This window comes from Phytophthora infestans, genomic scaffold, assembly GCF_000142945.1.
Source record: "Phytophthora infestans T30-4 supercont1.44 genomic scaffold, whole genome shotgun sequence".
Lineage (NCBI taxonomy): Eukaryota > Oomycota > Peronosporomycetes > Peronosporales > Peronosporaceae > Phytophthora > Phytophthora infestans.
Window position 1 is genome coordinate 437,415 of NW_003303715.1, and position 25,410 is coordinate 462,824.

A 25,410-nucleotide genomic window follows, 5' to 3' on the forward strand; every position below is an offset into this window, starting at 1 on the left:
TCGTACGTAAGCGCTATGCCGCTGGTAGCATTGTGCGCTTCAAAGCTCGCCTGGTCATGACGGGGTTCCAGCAGAAGTATGGCATTGACTATACAGAGATATTTTCACCTGTCGTACGGATGGAAGTCCGCCGACTGTTGCTCACGCTTGCAGCAGTCCTTGACTACAGATGGACGTTAAACCGACTTTTCTCAATTACACACTTGATGTTGAGATCTTTATGGAACAGCCAGAAGGTTTCAAGTCGAAATCGCATCCTGGACTCGTTTGCAGCCTTGACAAGAGCCTCTACGGCCTCAAGCAAGCACCTCGAGTCTGGTACTACACTTTCGCACAATACCTCAAACGTCTTGGTTTCCGTCACCTAATTAAGGACCGTTTCGTATTCTTTAAAGCTATATTCAATGCACTTTGCTACATTTCGGTCTACGTCGATGACCTATTAATCATCTCACCGTCCAAGCAAGTTGTTGCACGAGTGAAGTCGATAATAAGCTCAGAGTTAGAGGGAGTATCTTACCTCCTTGTTTGGACGATAGAAAGAAATCGTGCCACTCGCTCCATCTTCATTCACCAAAAGAGCTATGCCACCAAAGTGCTAGACCGCTTCAATATGTTAGGAAGTTATCCTACAAGCACCAATCATACAAAAGCTTAGTGCCCAGACAGCGAAGCGGATAAAGCTAACATGGCAGCAATGCCCTACAGGGAAGCTGTGGGTAGCTTCATGTATTTAATGACCGGCACAAGACCTGACCTTGCTTGCTTCCTTCGTGAAGTCAGCCAGTACCTGGGCAACCCAGGATAGTCTCATTGGAAGGCCGTCAAACAAGGTCTGCGCTACCTAAAAGGCACAACGGATTTTGGCATAATTTTTTGGGAGTTGAATTCTTAGAGCTCTTACAGTCAGATGCATATATAATGGCATACACAGACTCAGACTATGCGTCGTGCCGAAACACACGCCGCTGCATCGGTGGATATATCACCATGTTCTGCAATAGTCCTATTAGTTGGGTCTCACGCCGCCACCACACAATGGTGCTGTCTACAACAGAGGCAGAGTACATTCCGCTCTGCTATTGCATGCAAGAGCTGATGTACGTAAAGCTATTGCTAAGAGAGCTAGGCTACGACAGCTCAAAACCCACATTGACACTGGAAGACAACCAAAGTTGCATCAAGATATGCAACAACACCGAGCTGCATGGCAGGAGCAAGCATATCGATATTAAGTACTTCTTCGTACAAGAGAAAGTAGCGAGAAAAGAGCTCACTATCAATTACTGTAACACAACTAAAATGTGTGCAGACATCTTCACTAAACCTTTGGCTAAGCCATCATTTGAGAAAAGGAGAGAGTTACTACGTGTAAACCGACCACACCCAATGCAAAAATAAATGAGACTCTATGTGCTGAAGGCATTGTGTTTATTGTCCAAGATTTTAAAATTCACCGTAAAATCCACCTCAGACATACTTGGGCATTTACTTACCCGCGGCGATTGAAGACGCGAAATGGGCGTACAAACGCGTAGAACACAATCCAATTCTGCTCGTCGATGGATTTCTCCACGATGTTGCCGTCGGTGTCTTCATCGAATATGGAGCGCTTCTGGCCGCCGTCTGCCACGCAAAGAACCACACAATGTCCGTAGAAATTTCGGTTGTACGCACCCACTAGGCAGCATCCATCTTCGACAACCAGGTTCTTGATAAAAGTGGGTCCACGGTGACCACCAGGCGCCAAATTTTTCTGAAAGCAGTTGATGACTAGGTCACACCGAGCGGCACGTAGTCGAGGAAGCAACTTTGCAAACTGTTTCCAGGTGCAGCCTTGCAACAAGTCACGACCTTCCTTGAGCTCATCATCGAGAAACTTGTCGACTACGTCTTCAGGGATAAGATTTGGTCGTCCGATAACACGAGCGCCGATCTTGAGGCCGTTGAAAAGACAGTTGTAGTTATCGCTAGCGTCCATAATGCGCTTGCCGAACTCGTCGGTCTTGCAGAACTGGTGAAAGTGCTTGACGTCGCTCTTCTTGAATCGCTCCGCGAGCTTCACTTCTTCACTGTGAGTCTCCATCAGCAACGCAGCAGGTTCCCAGCGTCGATATCGCCGACTTTGAGGTGTGAGGCGCCAGTCCCAAAGGACACAGACCTCCGAGATCTCTCCTTTACTATTGTAGCGGACGTCGTCGATCTGCCATACTTGGTACTTGACCTCTGGATCATGCACCCACATATTCTCCTCGGCTGTAGGCTCGTCCTCGTCGCTACTAAACCCATCCTGCGAACCGACACCAACAGAGCACTCACTCTCGAGATCATCACTGCAGAAGCTCTCTTCGACCTCTGAGTCACCGCACGGGGAGTCCTCGCTTTCATCTTCCCCAGAAGACAGAATAGTCGGTGGTTGTAGGCGCTGCTTCTTGGCAGGAGGCTGAAGGCTCTGCTTCTTAGCAGAAGGCTGTACTCGCTTCTTCTTTCCTAGTGTTTGAGCAGCTGATTTGGGGGGCATTTTCTTACTATCTACTTCTCAGAAATTTGAAAAAATGTCGCAAATCTTCCAAAATGTGTCGTAGAGCCTTTACATATTTAACTGTAAGAAGACTCTAGCAGCAACCACACTTTCTACTTTCTAGTTAAATCTAGAATTAAACTGGTTACATATACCAGCTTCCGAGCCGTTCGTACAAGTGGTAATTTTGGCGACAGGGGGAGTGTGAGTGTTGGTCTCCTCCACACCACATGTACACCAACCTCGTAAATATTATTGATCTAGAAGCTGTATTTACCATCTAGAACTGGGTTTTTACCAGAATTCTAGATGGTTGGCTGCTGCTCAGCCACGCATCACTTACTCTCTTAAATCTCAATCTCACTCTTCTTTTTACTAAGTTCTTCGCAAGTGTTCTTCCCTTTTCTTCCAATTCTGCCAACGCCGAGTCCTATAGCTCGACAGGTCCTAAGCAAGGGTGGGTAGGGCTAAAGGTGGGATTTGAGGACGAACTGGGGTTGAATTGCTAAGCCAGGCCACTAAATAAAATGATATTTGACCAATAACACTGTTTGATTTTGCCGACTATGATCCAATAATACTTGATTGTCGAGGCCCTACGTAAGGGCTCCGAATTGGACTAAAGGGTACCTTTTAACAAATTAAGGGCTGAATGGCCAGTATTTGCCGGCCATTTACCCTTACGTAAGGTATCCACAACAGAACGATTTTAAATCAAATATGGGTTCTCATCAGACATACGCTGATGAGGCATGAACAGGCTATTGCCGGGCCAGATCAAATCGTGTTTGTCGATGAAACTTCAAAGGATGGAAGGTATTGTACGATATCAATTTTGTGACTGCTACATCTTACCTTGTTAATTTGTTGTATGGTATTGCTATGGTTTAGGTCCTCCCTGAGAAAACACGCGTGGTCCGGTCAAAAATATTTGACCGGACCACGCGTGTTGAGGCTGCGTCAAACAAAAATATTACTAGAGGAGACGCCCCGCTTTTGTTTAGAGTGCTTAAATCGCGATTCGTACTTAGGTTCATAAGTATCATTTTGTTTGACGCAGCCTCATATGTCTTTGATTGGCATCGTCTTCTTTTCGTCAAACGGTTAGGCTAAATTCAAGTCGGTTGCAACCGATCAGATAGGAGGTCTTCCGTAAGGGCCATCCTCCTACGTAGGACCATAAAACTGAGGACTTTTGGCAGAAAGGCACAATACAACATCATTTACGAAGAAGGCGAATCTTATTCGTACAAAATATAGCCACTTTACACATTTAAATCTATCACAACTGGCAAACAAACTTTAACAATAACAGCAAAGCACCCACTATTGTATTTGATCGTTTTCGGTCTGAAAACCAGTGTATGATTCATTGAATATCACATCGATTGTTCAAACTGAAAGCTCACCTTATACTCACCAGCCACTATAATATATACCCGACGGCCTAACATGTCATGTTAGAAGCCGCCGATTGAGTCACAATTTGAAAGCTGCTGTATGCAAAGGAGGTAATGAGAAAAAGGAAATACCTTCTGATAATTAGCTGGGACAAATAAAAGGCGGATGGAATAGCACAGCCGTTTACGTAGTACATAAGGCAAGATCGTAAGTGCTGACATTGTGCAGCTCTCTGACCCTTCAATGATTTATGTATCGGTTTAGAGACGAGCTTCAAAAGTATGTAGCGCAGATAATAGCAGCCGGGTCCGTTTATTTTTATTGTAGCCATGATGCAATACTCGTTCATGCAGGTCGGCAAATCTATAGAGTCCCCACTGGCCAATCTACTCATAAATGTGCAATAAATCCCAGATTTGTCTTAGTTAAGTGCTGACTGCGAAGGTTGTTGCTACAGCCTTTGCACACTCAACACATAGTCTACCTCCTGTTTACATAGCGGTCAACAATATAGTGTCAGGAGAGCTCACACTACGAGTCGTCAGCTACAACTCCCAGCGTTGTCACTGAAGCCACTCGCTGAGCAGTGCCCAGTGACTTATCAGCTCATTGATAATTAATCAGATAGTTTCATCCAATCTGACAGGTTGATTTTTTCGTAACCTCCTCGTCTTACGAATGCTCGACACAAATGAGTAATCATTATCGGCTTAGAGGCTCTGATTTGACGAAACTGTACAACTGACTTTGCGACTCGAGCCTTGAAGTTCGTTTTGTACAAAAGTGTGCAAGTATTTGTGCGCACTGCATATTCCGTCATCAGTTCTTTGTATTTGTGCCCACTTCGTCATGCAGCAACCTGGCTTGTCAGCTTCATTCGATACGTCTTACAGACTTGAAAACCACGACGGCAGAATAAAAAAGATAAAAAATACGTTTATTATCAAAGGTGGTACTGCCAGAGACCGAATCACGTAATTCGTGACGGCCGCGTGCTGCAGAAGCACTTGCGCACTGGTACTGTGAAGGAAGGAGCCGTCTTCCTCGCCAATTTCGCCATCATTGAGCGGAAACCGCGAGATGAGAAACCCCCGTTTCCTGCTAAGCACCTTCACTATCAGCGTTCCGACGACCGCCAACGGCCCTCAGGACGTCCTGATCAAGGTTCCCAACCCTGGAAGGCGCCTGAAATCTATGATCGATTTGGCAACCCGGTGAGCTATCAAGACCTCCAGCGCAAGTATCACTCGCGTGGATGTGAATCCAGCCTCATTACCTATGTGACCATCTTAATGCCTGACATCGGTCTTTTGGCTACGCCCTCTGATCTTCATGGCCCTACGTGGACTGTCGACTCGGGGTTCACCCGCCATGCTTCCTACTAGGAATCTTGGTTCAAGGAGATCCGGCCGTATGCCGGCGCCATCATGGCTGGCAGCAAGCAGCAACTCCCTGTTCGCGGTATCGGTGATATCATCCTTGAGGTGGTCGACTCCGAGGGTACCACTCGCCAGCTTGAGCTCTGCGATGTACATTTCGTGCCGGACATGAAGTTCAATCTTCTGTGTATCGCTCAGGTACTGAAAATGGGCATTCGGCTCGTCTTCAGCCGCACGATATGTACATTCTTCGTGGGCAAGAATTACAAACTTCATGTTGAGCTCGCGACCGACATGGACTTGTTCCAACTCAGGGCAAAAACGCCACCCAAGATACCTCTAAACGCGCTCGTGGCCTCGGATTCTGCGGACGAGGATCCCGTCAACGCCTTAGTGGCTCAACCAGGTATGGACCCTAATGTCTTATTGTGGCACAAACGTCTCGGTCATCCTAACTTTCGTGTGATGGAGACCATGTCTAAGACCCTAAGCGGCTCCTGAACTAGCGTTTTCCCAAGCATCTGCGATCCCCAAACACTTATGCCCTTCGTGCATCCTTGCTAAAGCCCATCGTGCTCCTTTCAATTGCAATATTGATCGTTCAAAAACTCCTCTTGACCAAGTTCATTCTGGCATCAATGGCCTCTTGCCTTACCCCAGCCTAAGTGGTGCTCACTTTTTCATCACGTTCATCGATGACTATTCGCGCTTCATGCATCTATATGTCTTATGCGCACAAGTCTGACTTGTATGATTGCTATGAAAAGTTTCGTAAGGCAACCAAGAACCGTTTTAACACTGAGGTTAGTACACTTGAAACCCAGTTCAACCAGTATGACCCAGATGTTCAACGGCTTCAGAGTGACAATGGAAAGGAATACGAAACAAAATAGGCAAGATCATTTTTGATCGCTACGGCACCCGTGCTCAGCTCACAAACGCATACACGCCTCAACAAAACGGAGTTGCGGAGCGCCAGATGCGCACCATTCTTGAGCGAGTGCGAGCTCTACTAATTGACAGTGACTTATCTCGCCAGCTTTGGGGAGAGTGCTGTTAATACGTCACTCATCTTATCAATGTGACCACAAGTAGCGTACTCCCAAGAGGAGTGACACCGCATGAGCTTTGGCACGAGAAGAAGCCATCCCGAGCGTATATCAAGGTTTTTGTTGTGCAGAATTTGCTCTCACACCTGAACCGGATCGCAATAAATTACGGGAAAATGCTCAATTGTGCATGTTTGTCGGCCTACCGCAAAGCAATAAAGGATACCGCCTTTTAAGCACGACAGAGAACATAATATTTTATAGCTGCGATGTTATGCTCAAAGCTGTGACGTTCCCCAACCTGACGTTCTTTGAACGCGCTACCCCAGACCCACTTAGTATGTCTTTACCTGTTCAAAAATATTCCTACCATCACTAAGTGCACTCCTCAAACGAATCACGCGGGCCACTGATGTTGACTTTGTGCCTCTTCTCCAAAGAAAATCAAACATCAAGACTCTGATGTAGTGTATCCCAAAGCTCTATTTCTGAACGAGCCCATTGACCTAAAAGAAAAACAAACCCCATTATCCCTCTCTTAGCTGCTCGTTATGACCCGGAGCCAAAGAATTATGAGGAAGCAATGCGGTCACCGCATGCATCTGGCTGGCACGCCGCCGCCCTCTCAGAATACCATTCGCTCATGCACAATAAGACATGGACTCTGGTGCCTCGCCCGCACAACCGTAAGGTTCTGCAATGCCGATGGGTTTTCGTACGTAAGCGCTATGCCGCTGGTAGCATTGTGCGCTTCAAAGCTCGCCTGGTCATGACGGGGTTCCAGCAGAAGTATGGCATTGACTATACAGAGATCTTTTCACCTGTCGTACGGATGGAAGTCCTCCGACTGTTTCTCACGCTTGCAGCAATCCTTGACTATGAAATTGAACAGATGGATGTTAAAACGGCTTTTCTCAATGGTACACTTGATGTTGAGATCTTTATGGAGCAGCCAGAAGGTTTCAAGTCGAAATCGCATCCTGAACTCGTTTGCAGCCTTGACAAGAGCCTCTACGGCCTCAAACAAGCACCTCGAGTCTGGTACTACACTTTCGCACAATACCTCAAACGTCTTGGTTTCCGTCACCTAATTAAGGACCGTTTCGTATTCTTTAAAGCTATATTCAATGCACTCTGCTACATTTCGGTCTACGTCGATGACCTATTAATCATCTCACCGTCCAAGCAAGTTGTTGCACGAGTGAAGTCGATAATAAGCTCAGAGTTAGAGGGAGTATCTTACCTCCTTGGTTGGACGATAGAAAGAAATCGTGCCACTCGCTCCATCTTCATTCACCAAAAGAGCTATGCCACCAAAGTGCTAGACCGCTTCAATATGTTAGGAAGTTATCCTACAAGCACCAATCATACAAAAGCTTAGTGCCAGTGATTGACCAGACAGCGAAGCGGATAAAGCTAACATGGCAGCAATGCCCTACAGGGAAGCTGTGGGTAGCTTCTTGTACCTAAAGACAGGCACGAGACCTGACCTCGCTTACTTCCTTCGCGAAGTCAGCCCGTACCTGAGCAACCCAGGATAGTCTCATTGGAAGGCCGTCAAACAAGGTCTGCGCTACCTAAGAGACACAACGTATTTTGGCATAATTTTTGGGGAGTTGAATTCTTAGAGCTCTTACAGTCAGATGCATATATAATGGCATACACAGACTCAGACTATGCGTCGTGCCGAAACACACGCCGCTGCATCGGTGGATATATCACCATGTTCTGCAATAGTCCTATTAGTTGGGTCTCACGCCGCCACCACACAGTGGTGCTATCTACAACAGAAGCAGAGTACATCGCACTCTGCTATTGCATGCAAGAGCTGATGTACATTAAACTATTGCTAAGAGAACTAGGCTACGACAGCTCAAAACCCACATTGACACTGGAAGACAACCAAAGTTGCATCAAGATATGCAACAACACCGAGCTGCATGGCAGGAGCAAGCATATCGATATTAAGTACTTCTTCGTACAAGAGAAAGTAGCGAGAAAAGAGCTCACTATCAATTACTGTAACACAACTAAAATGTGTGCAGACATCTTCACTAAACCTTTGGCTAAGCCATCATTTGAGAAAAGGAGAGAGTTACTACGTGTAAACCGACCACACCCAATGCAAAAATAAATGAGACTCTATGTGCTGAAGGCATTGTGTTTATTGTCCAAGATTTTAAAATTCACCGTAAAATCCACCTCAGACATACTTGGGCATTTACTTACCCGCGGCGATTGAAGACGCGAAATGGGCGTACAAACGCGTAGAACACAATCCAATTCTGCTCGTCGATGGATTTCTCCACGATGTTGCCGTCGGTGTCTTCATCGAATATGGAGCGCTTCTGGCCGCCGTCTGCCACGCAAAGAACCACACAATGTCCGTAGAAATTTCGGTTGTACGCACCCACTAGGCAGCATCCATCTTCGACAACCAGGTTCTTGATAAAAGTGGGTCCACGGTGACCACCAGGCGCCAAATTTTTCTGAAAGCAGTTGATGACTAGGTCACACCGAGCGGCACGTAGTCGAGGAAGCAACTTTGCAAACTGTTTCCAGGTGCAGCCTTGCAACAAGTCACGACCTTCCTTGAGCTCATCATCGAGAAACTTGTCGACTACGTCTTCGGGAATAATACTTGATCGTCCGATCACACGAGCTCCGATCTTGAGGCCGTTAAAAGGAAGCTGTAGTTGTCGCTAGCATCCAAAACGTGCTTGCAGAACTCGTCGGTCTGGCAGAACTGCTGGAATTGCTTGACGTCGCTCTTCTTGAAACGCTCCGCGAGCTTCCCTTCTTCGCCGTGAGACTCCATCAGCAGCGCTGCAGGTTCCTAACGCCGATATCGCCGACTTCGAGGTGTGGGGCGCCAGTCCCAAAGGACAAAGACCTCCGAGATCTCTCCCTTGATATCGTAGCGGACGTCGTCGATCTGCCATATCTCGTACTTGGCCTCTGCATCATGCACCCACATTTTCTCCTCGGTTGTCGGCTCGTCCTCGTCGCTTTTAAATGCGTCCTGCGAGCCAACTCCAACAAAGCAATCGCTCTCAAGATCATCACTGCAGAAGCTCCTTAACTTCGGAGTCGCTGCGGCGAGTACTCGCTTTCGTCTTCCCCAGAAGACAGTACAGTCGGTGGATGTAGACGCTGCTTGTTGGTAGGAGGCTGGAGCCACTGTTTCTTAGCAGGAGCTTGTACTCGCTGCTTCTTGGCTGGTGTCTGGGCAGCAGCTTTGGGCGGCATTTTGACCATATTCTCACTATCTACCTCTCCTAAATCTGAAAAAGGGCTCTGTCACAAATCCTTCAAAACGTGTCGTGAAGCCTTTACAGATTTAACTATAAGAAGACTTTAGCAGCAACCACACTTTCAAGATTCTAGATAAATCCAGATTTAGACTGGTCCCGTGTACCAACTTCCGAACCGTCCATACGAGTGGTAGTTTTCGGCGACAGGGAGAGTGTGAGTGTTGGTCTTCTCCACGCCACATGTAAATCAACCTCGTAAATATCATTGATCTAGAAGCTGTATTTACCATCTAGAACTAGGTTTTTACCAGAGTTCTAGATGGTTGGTTGCTGCTTCGCCACGCGTCTGGAGCTCACCAAGCTCCAGCACTTGCTCTCTTAAATCTCAATCTCACTTGTCTGTTTATTAAGTTCTTCCCTAGTGTTCTTCCCTTTTCTTCCGAATCTACTAACGCCGAGTCCTGCTCGACGAAAAGGAAGCGTCTCCATATCTTCCACTTCTGGCAACGGATCATTATCGACTTGACCAGCTGTTGTTGCTGCTGCAGGCTGAAAAATGCAATCCAGTACACTCTGAGCGTAACGTAATTTGCCAGTTGAGTGCCTGATTTTGGGCATGTTCAAAAGGTGCATCTAGCGAAAAAGGCACCAAATGTTGGTCGAATTGGGTCTTTAGAAATCAAAAAGGGAAACCAACGCATCTAATACTTATTTTTGCGTTTCTTACAAACAAACATGTAAGGTGCAATGGTTAGTCAAAAGTGAGGATGCAATTTGAGGCTATCAGTTTTGTGCACGGTTCTGGCTATCGACTAAAGCTCACCCCGGAGCAGCATCTCCTTGGTTATAAGACGCCCTACAAAGTCCACGGTGCGTCGTGAGCGTTTGCCTTTAGTGCGAGGTGCTGGTAGCAGCTGTAAAATGCTGCTGCGTATTCCTTCTTGAATTTCACGCTTTCGCTTGAGCCATGCCGCCCTTCCAATGTCTCCGCGTGCTCCACCGCTCGCAAACAGTCGTAAACAAGCCTGCAAACTAGGCAAGGATGGTGGATAGATTTCCGTGGTTCTGAAGCCATTTACAGCGTTTCCAGGACTTGTTACCACCGTTACGATACGCATGGCACGCTATCTCGATGGTATTTATCCGATTTTGCAATGGTACAGTCCGAGCTGTGCAGCATTTTGGCTACAGTGCCTACGGTAATTAGTCTGTGTGAATAAATAGTCACAGTTCGAAATTAGTCACACCGTTCGAATGTGAGACTAATTACCGTGAGCAAGAAAATGTCGTGTTCAAAATTAGTCTGAGTTCATAATTAGTATCACCTTATTTTGGGCGTTCGAATTGGCGCAGTGGAAAAGACTGGCCCGGTTTACACTCCTGGCGTGAGTTCGAGTCCCTCCGCAGCAACGGACGGTGCTCGCATTTTACTGGTGATGCAATAACAGGTCATTTCATAAAAGTGGGTTTCCCACTTACCCTCAACGCGGCACACTACGAAGCAGCGGGTTATGTTTTTTAAGGATATGAATTATACTTTTGATAGAATAATAGCTATGCAGTTTCCTTAAGCTTATTTGAAGAGTATTTGATATTTTACAATTGGAAATGTTATTTTTATGTGACTGCGTCTCTTGGAGGCTAATGTGGTCTATTCTCATTCCAGAAATTCTTCCAACACACCAACGCCTCTTCTCCCTCTAAGAACTGTCTTTTAATGAGCTCCAACTCAGCTTAACTTTCCCCGTGTGGTGGCTGTGGTGACCTCGTTGGTCCTATTCACGTCTGCCCAATCTGCTCTGTTCATATGCACCCATTTTGTGGGAAGCCTGTCGGACAAGAGGGCTTTGGACAGCATGTTCTCTGTCCAGACTGTGATTCAGGCAAACCTAGCTATATCAGCTCCTCCTATCATAAAAGCTTTCGCGCTACAGGGAGCAAAAGATTCGATCTCTTCGAAGGATGATGCCAACGATGACGACTCAGAAGAGAGCTCTGAAGACGACATAATCTCTATTTCCAATGTGGTCGTGACTGAGTTGCCAACGTCAACATCATCTCGGGCGTCACAACAGGTTACCACCATCCAGCATCGCCGTCGTTTCATCTCCTGGATGGAAGAATATGAAAAAGCAAAGGGAGCGAAGAACATGTTCGCGAGAGCTGTAGATCAATTTCCTGATATTTTTAACTCGTCTACTCGCAATGCTAACCTTAGCAAAGCGATGGCCTGGTGGAAGAATCGAGAGCAACTTCAAGCGCCACTCCGGGGTTCTGTGTCACTGTCGAGTTTACGATCAGATAGAAGAAAGCGAGTGAACTCTAAGGCTTTGTCCGGCCGAGGTCGTCCTCGGAGCAAGTGGATGATCTGGATATATCCTTTGTTGCTAAGCGAGTTTGATCGGTTACGTAAATTGGGGTTGAAGTTCGACGCATCCTTGCTACGTCAAGTAGCTAAGCGTATCCTCCAGGATCCTCAAGCTCCAAAGGCTGATGAGAACGGGGCTGAGCTGTTAACAAAGATCACTTTACGCTGGGTGCAAACCTTTATGGAGAACAACAACATAGTACTTCGTGCGGCAACAGGTAAACGACTGGTGAGCCCTCAGAAGGTTGAAGATATTGAGAAGCAAGTGGCCTATCACCTTGGCAAGTTGAAGCGTGGGTTTGAGAGCGGTTTGTATGACGAGAATGCGATTGAAAACATCGATGAAACTCATTTCGTTGTAGATTTTGACAACGGCAAGACTCTCGGTTTTGGAGGCGAAAACCAGGTCAAATATGCGGATGTTGTATTCGGAGGGGATGGAATGACAATGGTCGTGCGAATCAGCGGTGGGCCAAGTGCATGTATCTTGCCCCCGATGATGATTTTTACGAACGCAGACCGTAGTTATCCAATTCGTGGAGTAAAGGATGACGTGGAAGGAGTGTGTTATCGTACGGGGCCGAAGGGCTGGATGGACAAACGTCTCTTTCGCGAGTATCTGAAAGAGCCTCGAGCTCAAAAGCCGAATCGTTTAGGTCGCAAGAAAACTATATTCCTAGATAACTGCTCAAGTCACCTCGAGGAAGACGAGTGTACTGAAGAGCTTCAGAAGTTAAACGCTTCTTTAGCCTTCTTTCCAGCAAATGCAACGGATCTCTGTCAGCCGGCGGACTCATTCGTTATCGCAAAGATAAAGGACGAGTGGCGTCGAATGTGGAATGAGATAAAGATCGAGTTGATTGAGGAGAAGGCATGGCAAAACAAAAAGAGGTCCGATGGAACCTGGTCAGGAAAACTTAAGAATCCAGGAAAGCATTTTTTCTGTCCCTGGCTGCTAAAGCAGTACGCCAAGTCAACTCTCAAAGGGACAAGAACAATGTGAACTACGCTCGGAAAGCCATGATTCGATGCGGACTCTCGCTGGATGTTGATGGTGTATGGAGAACTGAACAGCTATTCAGCCACCTTCAAGTAATCATCAAGAAGTTCCCAGATCAATTTGCTGGACAAGCGGTTCCATTGGATATGGCAAACAAACACACAAAAAAACAAAAGAATAACCAGACCAGCTTCTCAGCAATCGTAAACTAGTGTGACTAATTAGGGTGAGACATTAATTAGTCTAAGTGTGACTAATTCTACCACACCTTAAATAGTCAGAGTGCATAATTAACCACACTAATACTAATTTAGGTGAGCAGAGTCTGCAGCACCTCACATAAATTAGTATGAGTGAGACTAAATACCGTAGCTACTGTAGTAAAGTAGATTTCATCATACTCGTGAAAGGCTTGAAAACAGCCACGTCAAGAGGCTGATAGAGGTGAGTGGCATTTGGAGGGAGATCGACGAGCAAAATACCTCTGCGTGACCAAACGGAAACTTCACCTAAAATAAATTTACCCGTCTAATTGATTAATACAAAATCCTTGTTTATAATAAAATAATTATAATAAAAATAGAAGCACTTACCGATTTCGACATGAGTGGAACTGTTGTCCAGGACCAGCACCACCGGACGCTTCACGTTGCTGTTTGTCAAATACGAGTCAAACGTCTTCATCCAGAGCTTAAATATGCCGGTACTATTACAAGCGTGTAGGTTCCCCCCTCGGCGCAGCGCTGTAGACTCCACGTCTTCGTCGTCTGCCCCCATGGCTTCGTGTCTTGTGAAATGAATGGGTTGCGGCTGGCCAGAATCGAATACCCTTTTAAAAATGATGAGTCTAAAAAATGTGGATTTTATTCAGTTGGTTGTTGAAAAGCGTGCACTGAACTGACTGAAATGAGATCAACCAATCCAATTGCGCAATTTTGATTTTAAGCATAACAATTGGCAGAACTTCTGCATCGTGCACGCAATTGGCATCACGCACTCAACTGGCAAATTACGTTATCACCTGAAGCGACTCAATGTATTTCCATACCAAAATTTATCGGACCCTCGGACCTGTAGGACCTGTATCAAGCGAGTGGTACATGATGGGATGGATACATTGGTGTGTAGTACTAAAGTGATTAGGGGAGATAGGCTGGGAGGGTGTGGATGCTTTGCAACCTGAAAAACGATGAAAAGGGCCCTGTTGATAGGCGCAGTCACAGGCTCTGAAACGGCATGTAGGCTGAGAAAAACGACAAAAAACGAAAACATGCAATTATTGACCGAGAGCCATGCGCTCTCGAGCCGGTAAATTTAACAATGAGCCAGCGGCGGGGTCCACTATTAAAAGCATTCGCTTTTCAGCCAGCCATTGATGCTTGCCGCTATTGGCTAATAATGCTGCCACATACAAAGTGGAAAGACACGTGGCCAGTGGATGGCCACAAGCTGAATGGCCGTGCCGACAGCAGCCTTCTTCGCTCATTCGGTCTTTTTTCTCCGTACCTGGCAAGCCTCCGCCCCCCCCGTTCATCGGACCCAGAAGCTCTAGGGTTAGAGCGCAGGATCCGTCCTGGACACCGGTTCAACTCCGGCTGGGTTCATCGCTCCTCGCGTCTGCTGGGGGGTGGAGGTTGTTCTGCACCCGTGCCGCGCCTGCTGCCCGCGCTGCTGCAGCCGTTCTCGTGAGGCGCCTGTTGCCCACGCTGCTGACCCCGTGTTTGTGCCGCGCCTGCTGCTCATGCTGCTGATCGCGCTCGTGCCCCCCTCCCCTGCTGCAGTGCGGTTTGTCCCTACTCTTTGTTCTGATTGTCTGACAAATAATACGTGTTGTTTTGCGTTGTTCAAAGGTTGACTAACGTGTATTGTTTGCTGTGCTAGTGATGCCTCTAACCAGCTAACTCAACGACGTCTTGAGTGTAGCCGGGTGCAGGATCTTGGATAGCTGCCGACTGGAGCAGACGCTGGTGGCGCTCTATTTGGCGGTTGAGTGCGCCAGCCTTGTGCAGGGCCTGGAGATGCTTGAGGACGGAACTGGACCCGCGCGACGCGATCTTATGCTGAGCCAGGAAGGAGAGAGCTTCTTTCTCCGCGCGCAAGCCGAGGGCAAGGACATCGTCGCGGTAGCTGACAGCGCTTGGATCCAGCCCAAATCCGTCGGCCAAGAACAGCTTCATGTACGCAACCAGCAGCTTCGCGCTCGAGCGCTGTCGCTTGGGCTCGCTCGCGTGCCATCGTGGCTCATGGGCATACCAAGCAAACCAAGTGGCGTGAAGGTGAGTTGCCCCACTTCTGCGCTGCTTCTTCTTTGGTGTGCTGACTTCTTGCTCTCCCTCTTTTTTCACTTGGCTTGTTGCGCTTAATGGTCAGGACAGGATCGTTGTTCAGCTTGGCCTCCAGAGCGTCCATCCGCTCGTCTTGCCGCTTCGACATGTCGATTACGTGCTTAATCACAGAAGCTTGGTGATCGATGATCTTCTGCTCCTTCGTTTGCTGTGCTTGGTGGGTAGTGTCGCTCTCCGGAGTTTGCTTGTTGTTATAGGGTTCGGCTGCTAGCGAGAGATGCGCAGACCAAGCAAGAAGATCCGCCAGCGTGCTTTTACCGCTTCGCACAGCACCTTCGACCCGCGTGACAACTGGACTGCTGTGGCTCAGCTCCTTCAACAGCGGGAAGTATCGGAAGACGGCCGCAGTCAGGATGTCCACGACCTGCTTGTTGACGTTGAAGCTGGAGGTTGCGAGGTTGCTGCAGGACATGAACATCACGTCCTGTACGCGCTTGATCTGCTCAAGTGTCTGGGAGTCGAAGCTGCTGAAGTCCTGGAGTTTCACCTTCGTCTTCGGTTCGTATCCTGCGAGGACTTTGGCTACCTTGTGATCCTCCTTGCTCGTGTTGAAGATGTAGTTGAAACCCTTGTTCGTATTGCTCATGTTCCAGGAACCTCGGTCGAAGATCCAGCGGTCCGTCAATCCCTCAGAGCCGTTCGCGTGTTGAGCTCCCCCGCGGCGAAACGAGTACGAACTGAGTGCCTTCGTGACGCCAGCAGCTGGGGCGATTCGCTCCAAGACGCGGTTGACGTGCGAGTGCACCGTCGGCGTCGACGGCGTTCCTTTGGTGGCTGGGACAGAGAGTGTCGATGGCGCGGAGGGGGCATTCAGGAGCTCGACGAGCGATACATCGTCGGAGATCGCGGCCGTTGTCAAGGTTTCTTGGCGGGGAAGGTCGCCGACCAAGTCATCCGAGGGCGCTCGCTGGACAATCAAGGCAAGAGCCAAGGCCAGCAACGGACACGTGAGGAACTCCTCGTCCGGGAAAAGCGAGAGCCCCTGCTCCTCGCTCGTCTTCACCCTGATCAGACGCAAGAAGAGTATGCCGCCCGCGTCGAAGCTGACGTTCCGCTTCCGCAGCATCGACAAGTCCGACGCGCGGCCGAAGAGGTACCAAAGAAGACAAAGCAGAGCAGCATCTTGGTAGTCAGTATCACAGGAAGCATTGATATACAAATATACAAGCACTTGTTTTAAATCGGTCTTCGTACATGGAGGTGCTTTGTTAACGAAACCACCACCCTCGCGCTTCAAACAGAAACTGTCAAGCGTTTTCCCCATTTTAAGCCATCGGGTCTCTAAAGACGCACGATGCTGGGGAAACTGGTCAAGCAGCCAAAGCTTGGCTTGCCTATAGTACTGCATGGCAGTATTTCTAGCTAAAGGTTTGCCCTTTTTGCCTTTACTAAATGCAAGATGCATTCCAAACTTATCCATTACAGATACAAAACATCTTCCACTGACATCGCGCTCAATGCATTTTCTTACGTACTCCTCTGCAACGCCCTCTGCCTTCAGAAATTTCTTGAAGGCAGATAACGCTGTAGCCTTGGCCCTCAAAGTGTTGCCAGGCTGGAGCTCGTCCAGGCCCATCGCTTCCGTCCGATGCTGTGCAAATATGGAAGTGGTACGTGTCTGACCTACTATTTGCATTGGCATATACATATTTTGAGCTGCGATCGGACTCGATACGTCCGATCGAATCCAAGAATGCAACGACGAGAACCTCAAGCGTGGGCTGCGGCGATCTCCTTTAAGGGTGGCTTAGAGGACTCACCTAACCTTAGGCGAAGTTATTAAACAAAAAATGTTGAGTGAAGCTTCGGCCATTGGTTGAAATGCGTAGAAATGATGAGATTGGCCATTTATAGGTGCCCAGAGGTCATACAAAAATTAAGTATGGTCCGATAGCTAATCATATTCACCTCAAAATTTACCGGAAAATGTCATTGTGCACCGTCTGGTTTGAAACACACACCAGCCTGGCCTTGAGTCATACGAGCAAGGAACACCAAATATCGATGTACGCATTGTCCGGTCATGGTTCACGGTCTCCATTGGCCTTGTAAGCTCGCTGTTGAAACCACGATCGGGAGCACGCTGGTACAGCAGCGCTTACCTCCGAAGACGTCAGTTTCGCGACCGCGCTGCCGAACAAGAGTGCCTTATGTTCCAAGTGCCCGCGCCCGAGGTCTTGCCTGTATCTAAGGCGATACAGCGGAGTAAATCCCAAAGATCGGTATTCGTTTTCTTTGGACTGTGATGATGATGAGCAATAGCTTGGATTGAGTAAAGCGCAGCAACACGTGCCTATTATAAAACATTATTAAATGGTTTAGTTCAAGTAAGAAAATCATTTTAAAAAGGCTTTTACAAAAGCAGTACCGGTACTGTACCGAATCGGTTCTATCGGTAGCTTTTTATTAAAATTATTGGAAAAATAAAGCATTTTTAAGCTTTTTTTCCAGTTAATGTTTCGAAAAGCTACATTTCATTTTTTAAAAATGAAATGTATACGGGGTATCCGTCCAGAACGCGCGGTTACACGTACCGGTCGCGGTTCCGTGAACGGGTGGTCATGGAGAGTCTATTGGAGACCCTCAACTTGCGTTTCACCGGTTGAAATGATCTTTACTATTAATACATGTATTGGAAGACAAATCGTCCCACAAGGATGAGCATCGGAATTTGGCAGTCGAGTTTCCGCAAGCGGCGCATGGCATGCGCTCCCGTTGGAAGTGGAGGCCTTCCGTCTCCGCTGTGTGTTGCTCAAAATGAATTATTGTCACCGTCATGGTGATTCATTTTGTTGACCATACCTCACAATGTGCTCGCCGAAGTCGAGTCGCTTCATCCCATTACATGTACTGTACCGGTATGGGAGTTCATCGTGCAACAATGATCGGCAAAGTAACCCAAAACGGAGGAGCTGTGCCAGGCAGCCGACATCCTCGCTGGCAATTTCCCAGCGGCAATGTCAAGATCCGACTGCTTCTTGCATGCCCCAGGATCTCTTTGCTGCTGCTACTGACGTTGCGATGTTGAACTCTGTTCCCGAGTTCGCTGTGTCCAGTTGGTGTCGCCGATCGCTGATGCGCATTGTCAGGTGTTTCCACCCCCAGAAAGGCAACATTCAATTTTTGCGGCGCCGCTCGTCATGTATGTCGAGAAAGACGATCCTTTCTTGAAGAATTCTTCCTTCCACCCTCGGCAAACACGGCGTTGGCACCCCCAACTTGGAAGCCAACTTGCATGCACTGATACTTGGTACTGTACATTTATTTATACATGTAAGCTGCGCCGTTTGCACAGCGTTTCAAATATGCACATTTCGCAGAGATTACAGGATCAGAGATCGGTTCTGGGCAACAGAGAGCTGATTTTTTTTTCCGGTAGGCAATAAAGCACAGGTTCTCAAGATCCATTACTCAAGACAGGAACACAGTTTGCGACCGCTGTCCAGGCACTTGATCCTTACCCCATCCCCTATCACCTAAAAGAGCCGGCTTTGCTGCTTAAATGAGATCTAATTGGCAAAAACTTGGATTACGTATCAGATGGACTCTGCTCCTGCCACAGCTGATACCCATCAATAATAGCTGAAAAATCAGAAACCCCACATTAACGAGCTGTAGCAGCAAATGTATCAGCATCCCAAGTTTTCTCGTTCTTCAAGATATCGCATATCGGAGGTTTCAACCTTGATGATGTCCATGCTGGAAAAAGAAGAAGCGCCGCACCCTATTCTCTTCCCCAATTTGCCTCAGAGTTGCCAGACCAAGTCTCTCTCACTCACACGCAGGTCGCTCTTCCCCCTGTCGGGCTCAAAGCGTAAATAAGTGTACCGACCGTAGTGGCCGCCCGCCACTTCCAGCAGCTATCACGCCTCTCCACCCAGAGTCGCCCGGGGGCACGCCCCCCGTCCCAGATCGCAGTGAGCCGCTTGCGATCCCTCAGACCGGCAAGAAGCCTCGCTCGGGCAGTCTCAGCGGCTTCGGCAGCTTTGGCAACCTCCAGCTCGCAGGCAGCTCGAAACGCAAAGGCAAGATGCAAAGCCCACACACATCCTCCGGTCGTCGCGGCAGTATCGGCTTGTCCAGCAGCGCTAGCGCTGAAGACTCGTGTTTATTCGTGGACAACCTAATCCGCGGCGTTCAGCAACGTCTACGCTCGGAGTTGGGCTTCCGCGAGGTGGTCGTAGCCACAGGCGAAGAGGCAAATGATATCGGTATGGACTCGGGTCGCTCACGTACGCTGTTGGCTGCCTCCATCTTGAACGACAGCGAGTCTCCCAGTAAGAGCGAGGAACCGCAGCCCTGGGAAGCCACAGCCGCCAGTAAACGCCAGCTGCTGTACGGCGAGGACGTGGACCGCAAGAACAGCGACGCTTCGCACTGTAGCGAATGCACTAAAGGCACCGTCTACGTGTCCGATGGCTACGAGACCAAGCAGCGTCTTCTAGTCATCGTGCCATACCGAGAAGCCGGTATCTGGAGTCGCAGTATCTGCATGAACCAGTTCGACAGCGACAGTGACAGTGGCTCCATGATGTCGTACTTAAAAAAAGCTCTAAGCGAGAACTACGGCGTAGTGATCTTGAACCCTGCGGCTCAGAGTTGCCACCCGCGCTCCCACGTCGAGAGCGCGTGGGACCAACTCGTCGCCCCCTTGGCCAGCGAGGTCTTCTTTGTCGCGTTCTCGCGTGGTGCACAGATGGTACTACATCTCCTCAACTACGACAACGGTCTGGGAGTCATGCAGGACCGCGTCAAGGCCCTAGCGCTCGTCGAGCCGTCGCATTACGTCAGTGACAGCGACACGTACTTTGCTCGACACATGTTGGCACGTCGCGCTGTGTCGTGGATCTTAAACTCGGAGATCGACGTGGGGTGTAAGATCCCACAGGGACACGCACGCCACGGCTGTGTCTGTGTGTCAGCAGGCACAGTACCGTCCAATGTACTAGGCAGTAGCGGCGCGTACGCCTTGGAAATGGTCAAGAGCTCTGTGTTCGGGTCATTTGCAGCTCGGTGCGGCGAAGTAGCTGGCATTACCGTGAACGCCAATAAGATTAACGCGTGTGGCATCTGCCATCGCAAGCTTTCCATGCTGAACCGACGAATCCCGTGCACGTGGTGTGAAGTCAAGTACTGTAGTCGCTGCTGCGAGGACAAATTTGTGCCTGCTTTCGGTAGTTGGCGTGTGTGCTCTTTGTGTCAGTCGCTACCGTGTTTGATCGACCCTCGACGTAAGGACCGCAGCGCTACGAACCACACGAGTCCGACGGCTGCAACGCAGGAGCGTTGCAGTGTCTTCATCCGCCCTACAGCCGATGACGACGACCCCGTGTGTCTGGGAGACTTTGAGATCGTCAAACTTGTCGGTCGTGGCGCGTGTGGACGTGTCAAGCTGGTACGGAAGAAACACGGCTATGACGAAGGCGTGTTCTACGCGATGAAGGCGATTCGCAAGAAACTGGTGATCCAGCGTGGGCTGGTGGAAGCGACGAACGCGGAACGACGCATTCTGGACCGGATTAAACACCCGTATGTGGCTACACTGTGTTACGCGTTCCAGACCGAAGCCAAGCTGTATCTTTTGTCCAAGTATTACCCTGGTGGCAACCTGCTGGACCAGATGCGACTGGCACGGAGATTCACTGAGGATCGCACGAGACTGTACACTGCCGAAGTGGCGCTCGCTATCCGCCACTTGCACCAGAATGATATTATTTATCGCGACCTCAAGCTGGAGAACGTCTTGGTGGACTCGGACGGCCATGTGGCGTTGACGGACTTCGGAATGTCGAAGGAAAACATGCCGGACGAAGGTCGCACCACGACGTTTGTGGGCACGTATCAGATGATGGCGCCGGAGGTGTTTAGTGGCAAATCCTACTCGCGAGCGGTGGATTGGTGGGCCTTGGGTGTCATGGTGTACGAGATGATCGATGGACGGACCCCGTTTAACGCCAAGACGAACCGATTAATCAAGGAACGGATCGTGAACGTGGACTTGAAGTTCTCGCCGCGCTTTACGGAAGACGCTAAGGACTTTGTGTCGAAGTTGCTGACCAAGAACGAAGACATCCGCTTGGGATCGGGGGAACATGGCTTCGAGCATATTAAACACCATCCGTGGTTCAAGGGACTCGATTGGGCCACTGTGGAGCGCAAGGAAGCGTTGTTTGAAGGCCAGTATGCACTTATGGAGAAGCACGCCAAGGAGTACCGTACCGAAGATATCTTTGAGACGTACATGAACACGGTGGAGGTGCCGATCGACACGCCGGCGTCAGTCAAGAGCTCGAATGGCGAATTGTTCAACGACTTTGCCTTCAACTACATGGACGGGCCGGATGAGGAGCAACGTGACGTTCCTGAGCCGGACGAAGAAGGCGAGACCGAGAGCCCGTTGTCGCCCGTGTCGCCTGACGGCAGCACGGAGCGGACGTCGAAGCCTCGACCGCTTACGCTGAGGGAGGACAAGATGCTAGACACGTTCCTGTCGACCAATGGCTCGCACTTTGACTTGACGCTGCTGCGACCGAACCAAGCCACGGACTTTGGCGTCTCGGGCTGCTCGTCGTTGAGCTCGGAGGGCACAGATGACGAGGCGGCGGAGCCTGTTGAGCAGCTGGACGACCTGGAGACGACGAAGAAGCAGAAGAAGGCCAAGAAGCCGTCCAGTCCGACGACGCAGCCGGTGTCACCTTCGAGTAATGAAGGCACGGACGTGGACTCGGTGATGACCAAGACCGGAAGCGATGCGACCGAGGAAGGTGCCAAGGCCGCGTGGGTTTGATGTGGGTAAGAGATCCAGACGCCGGTAGAGCTGCGTACAAGGCTAGTGGAGATAACGACAGAACGCTGGTATTGAGCTTTAGATTTTTCTTATTAACTGCCAATCATAGTGTGTTATTTCGATTTTAAACCAATCACGACGAAGTGTTGAAGTTGCGTTTTGGAAATGGCGATGAAGGGCATCGACACTGGACAAGGTGACGAACGAGACGTCCCTTGTGCGCTACAAAGCGATTTAAGAGAAGCAACTGGCATGGATAGATGGACAGGCTTCTTGCAAGTGTATGGGTCGTTTATTACGCGAGAATTGACGCAGCAACACCCGCAATTCGCCCGTGCTTTGTGTCAATTGGAGCGAGATACACGTCTCGAGCAAGAACGACAGAGTGCGCAGATTCTAGCGACGCTGAGAGTGAAAGACGCAAGGATATCAGAGCTACAGAAAGTGGTGAGTGAGCAACGTGAGCAGCTAGACGTCGTGCTGGACGAATTGGAGCGGAGAGAGACAAAAGAGGACGCTGCAGTGCAGACGGAGGGCGGCGTGAAGGCGACCAAAGAAATAGACACTCAGACGGAGAATAGGGAAGAGGAAAAAGGCGTTTTGGTGGTCTTAGAGAAGCTAGAGAGGGAGCTGAAGACGTTAGAGGACAAGAACTTAACGCTGGAGAAGGAATTGCAACAAAGAGTGAAGAGAACGGAGAGAAGGGAGAAATTAGAGGACAACGACGAGATAAAGAACTGCCTGGAGACTTTGCAGCGTGGAATCCAAGCCATGGACTTGTCTTGTGGCTGTGTAGATAACCCATTAACCTTTTATGTTGGAGTACCAGAAGCAGCGACTATGTCAACGTGTGTGAATCTGGAACATCGTCTGGAAGCACAATCAGTTCGTCTAGAACATGTCCAAGAGTGTTTGTATTTGTGGCGTGATGCAGCGATGCAGCTGATAAAAAGACAAGAGTGCTCTGACCATGGAGAATGGAGTGCGCCGTTGGTAACTCCTGCAACAATTACTGGACCAGATGATCGTATAAAACCTCATTGCTCTGTAGCTCTTCGAGGTGCGTTATCGCAGATGCGTAAGCACCTTTTCCAGCCTCGTCATTGTGACGAACACTACATTGTGAAAGAGTTCGTTAGAGCTCTTGGAAACGGGAAAAATGGCGTGAAAGATGCAGCTAAAATGGTTCGTAAGTGGGCAGGATGGGAGGCCAAACACCTGGATGAAGTACGATCTTTAAGACGGAGCTTTACAGAGGAACGTGCGGTGGATCGAAGTCGAAAAACAGCGTTATTTAAGCGAATTGACCAGTTAGAACGACGAGAATTGGACTTGCAAGCGGAGGTGAATGCATTGAGACAGAAACGCAAACTCCATGTAGACAGAACGGCGCAAATGCCCCAAAATTTGCCTTTCTGGAAGCTTCGTAACGCTTCTATCGCAGCAGATAAACGTGAGTGCTTGACGTATCCACAACTGCTAGCTAGACTTGCCACGATGGAGCAGAGCTTATTGGCGAAAGATGAACAATTGTCAGCTGCTAATGAGACTATTAGAGCGCTTTCAGTTGCTTCGGATACCGTTGGATCTTGTGACTCAGTAAGGCGTCTGAGCATGGAACTGCAGCGTGTTGTTAAGCAGAAATTCGACTTTTTCCAAAGACGAGAACAAGATCTTGTGACTGTAAGTCGGTACTTTGAAATGGAGAAGACGTGTCTTCAATTACAGTCACGTCTCGAAGTGGAGAAGAAGCAAGTGGCGATACTGAAAGCAGCAAAAGAAGTGTGTGACAACGAGCGTGACGAACTTTTAATGAAAGTGGAGAAGCTCGAGACGGAGACTCTACTAGCGACTATCAATGGTGCACCTTTACTGCGTAATAACAAGCAGACTAACGATGATGACAATGCGACACTGTTTATGTTGAAACGTTTACGATTGGTTGACGATGATCGCAATATGTTGCGTGCACATCTTCGTCGTTATCGACAGCAAGTTGCGTTGCAGCGACAGGACTGTGAACAGACAAAATCTGTCGAGGAACTGACGACTTTTATGAATATTGTTGAAGAGTACCATCAAAAATGTGTTGATACTTTCAAGGAATTCCTTGATGGACATGATACCACAGAGTATTCCTCAAAAGGGTCTCCGGAATGGGATGTTTTTCTGAGCCACTACGAGGCTTTATGGGTCGCATTCAACGTCCTTTATACATTCCTGGGTCACTCTTATGGAACTGGTCAAGAAGATTCTGTTTTAGTCTCTGGACTGGAAGCTTTCGAGCTCGAAGTTATCGAGCGGGATGAAAAGATTATGCTTCTTCAACAACAGCTAATGGATCAAAGAGGGAGTGACTCGAAGGATGAATATTATTCTCACAACTCGCGTAGTGATCGTGTTGAGTTGATGAATGAGAGTTTAACGGAGGGCATACAGAACTCGCCTACCAGCAAGGACATGTCTAAAGTGAAAGACCCATTTTTGGCATCCGTGAAACCCCAGACGCCAGCCGACAGGACGTCAGGTAACGGGTGTGATAACGAGGCAGCACTTCCAGACATTTCAGCACTAATGGAAGACCGGAAGGTAAGCCAGGAAGGGGTTAACTAAAGAACTATCGATCTAATATTCTATCGCTGGTACTCTGCAGAGAATGTCGCTTGAGCTGGAGGAGTGTCTGGCAAAATGTGCTTATCTCACGTCGCAGAATTCCAAGCTGGCTGGACGATTGAAAACTGCGAAGGAGACGAACAAACAGCACTTGAAAGAACAGGAGGATCTACGAACGAAGCTCAGCGCAAGATCCGAGACAACCTTGGAGTTTAAAGAGACTATAGAGGAGGATCGAGATCAAGGTACTGCGTCAAGTGTCCACACAAGCCATATTGAAGACACTGTCCAAGAGGATAACGAGAGCTGTGCTAAGAACGCCAGTCATCAAGAATATGAAGCTCTAAGAGAGCAACTGGCGTCAAGGGAACAAGAAAATCTAGCGCTAGTGCAGTCTCTTTGTACAATCAAAGACAAGTGTGCGCAGCTGGAGACAATTCATCAGAAAGAACTCCGTCTCAAGGCTGCGGAACATGCGGAGAGCATGGAAAGCTACATGTCCACAGTCAATGAGACCTTATCATGTATCGAGAGCGACAGAAATCGCCTCGAAGAGGAGAATTCCCAGCTGCGCTTGAGTGTACAACAACTGGAAGACGACAGAGCGCAGAATAAGCTGAAACAATCTCAACGTTGCACCGCCGGTACAAACACTGAACTCAAATTTGATATGGATATTTATACGCAAGAGAA

At 48.7% G+C, this 25,410-nt stretch overlaps 1 protein-coding gene across 1 annotated transcript; it reads left to right on the plus strand.

The window, feature by feature from the left end:
• Positions 1-19,347: 19,347 nt before the first annotated feature.
• On the plus strand, positions 19,348-22,104 carry PITG_16446 (ribosomal protein S6 kinase, putative; the record flags this gene model as incomplete). Its single annotated transcript, XM_002897435.1, has 1 exon — positions 19,348-22,104. The coding sequence occupies one exon, from the start codon at positions 19,348-19,350 to the stop codon at positions 22,102-22,104; it is 2,757 nt and encodes a 918-aa protein (XP_002897481.1).
• Between the last annotated feature and the right edge of the window lie 3,306 nt (positions 22,105-25,410).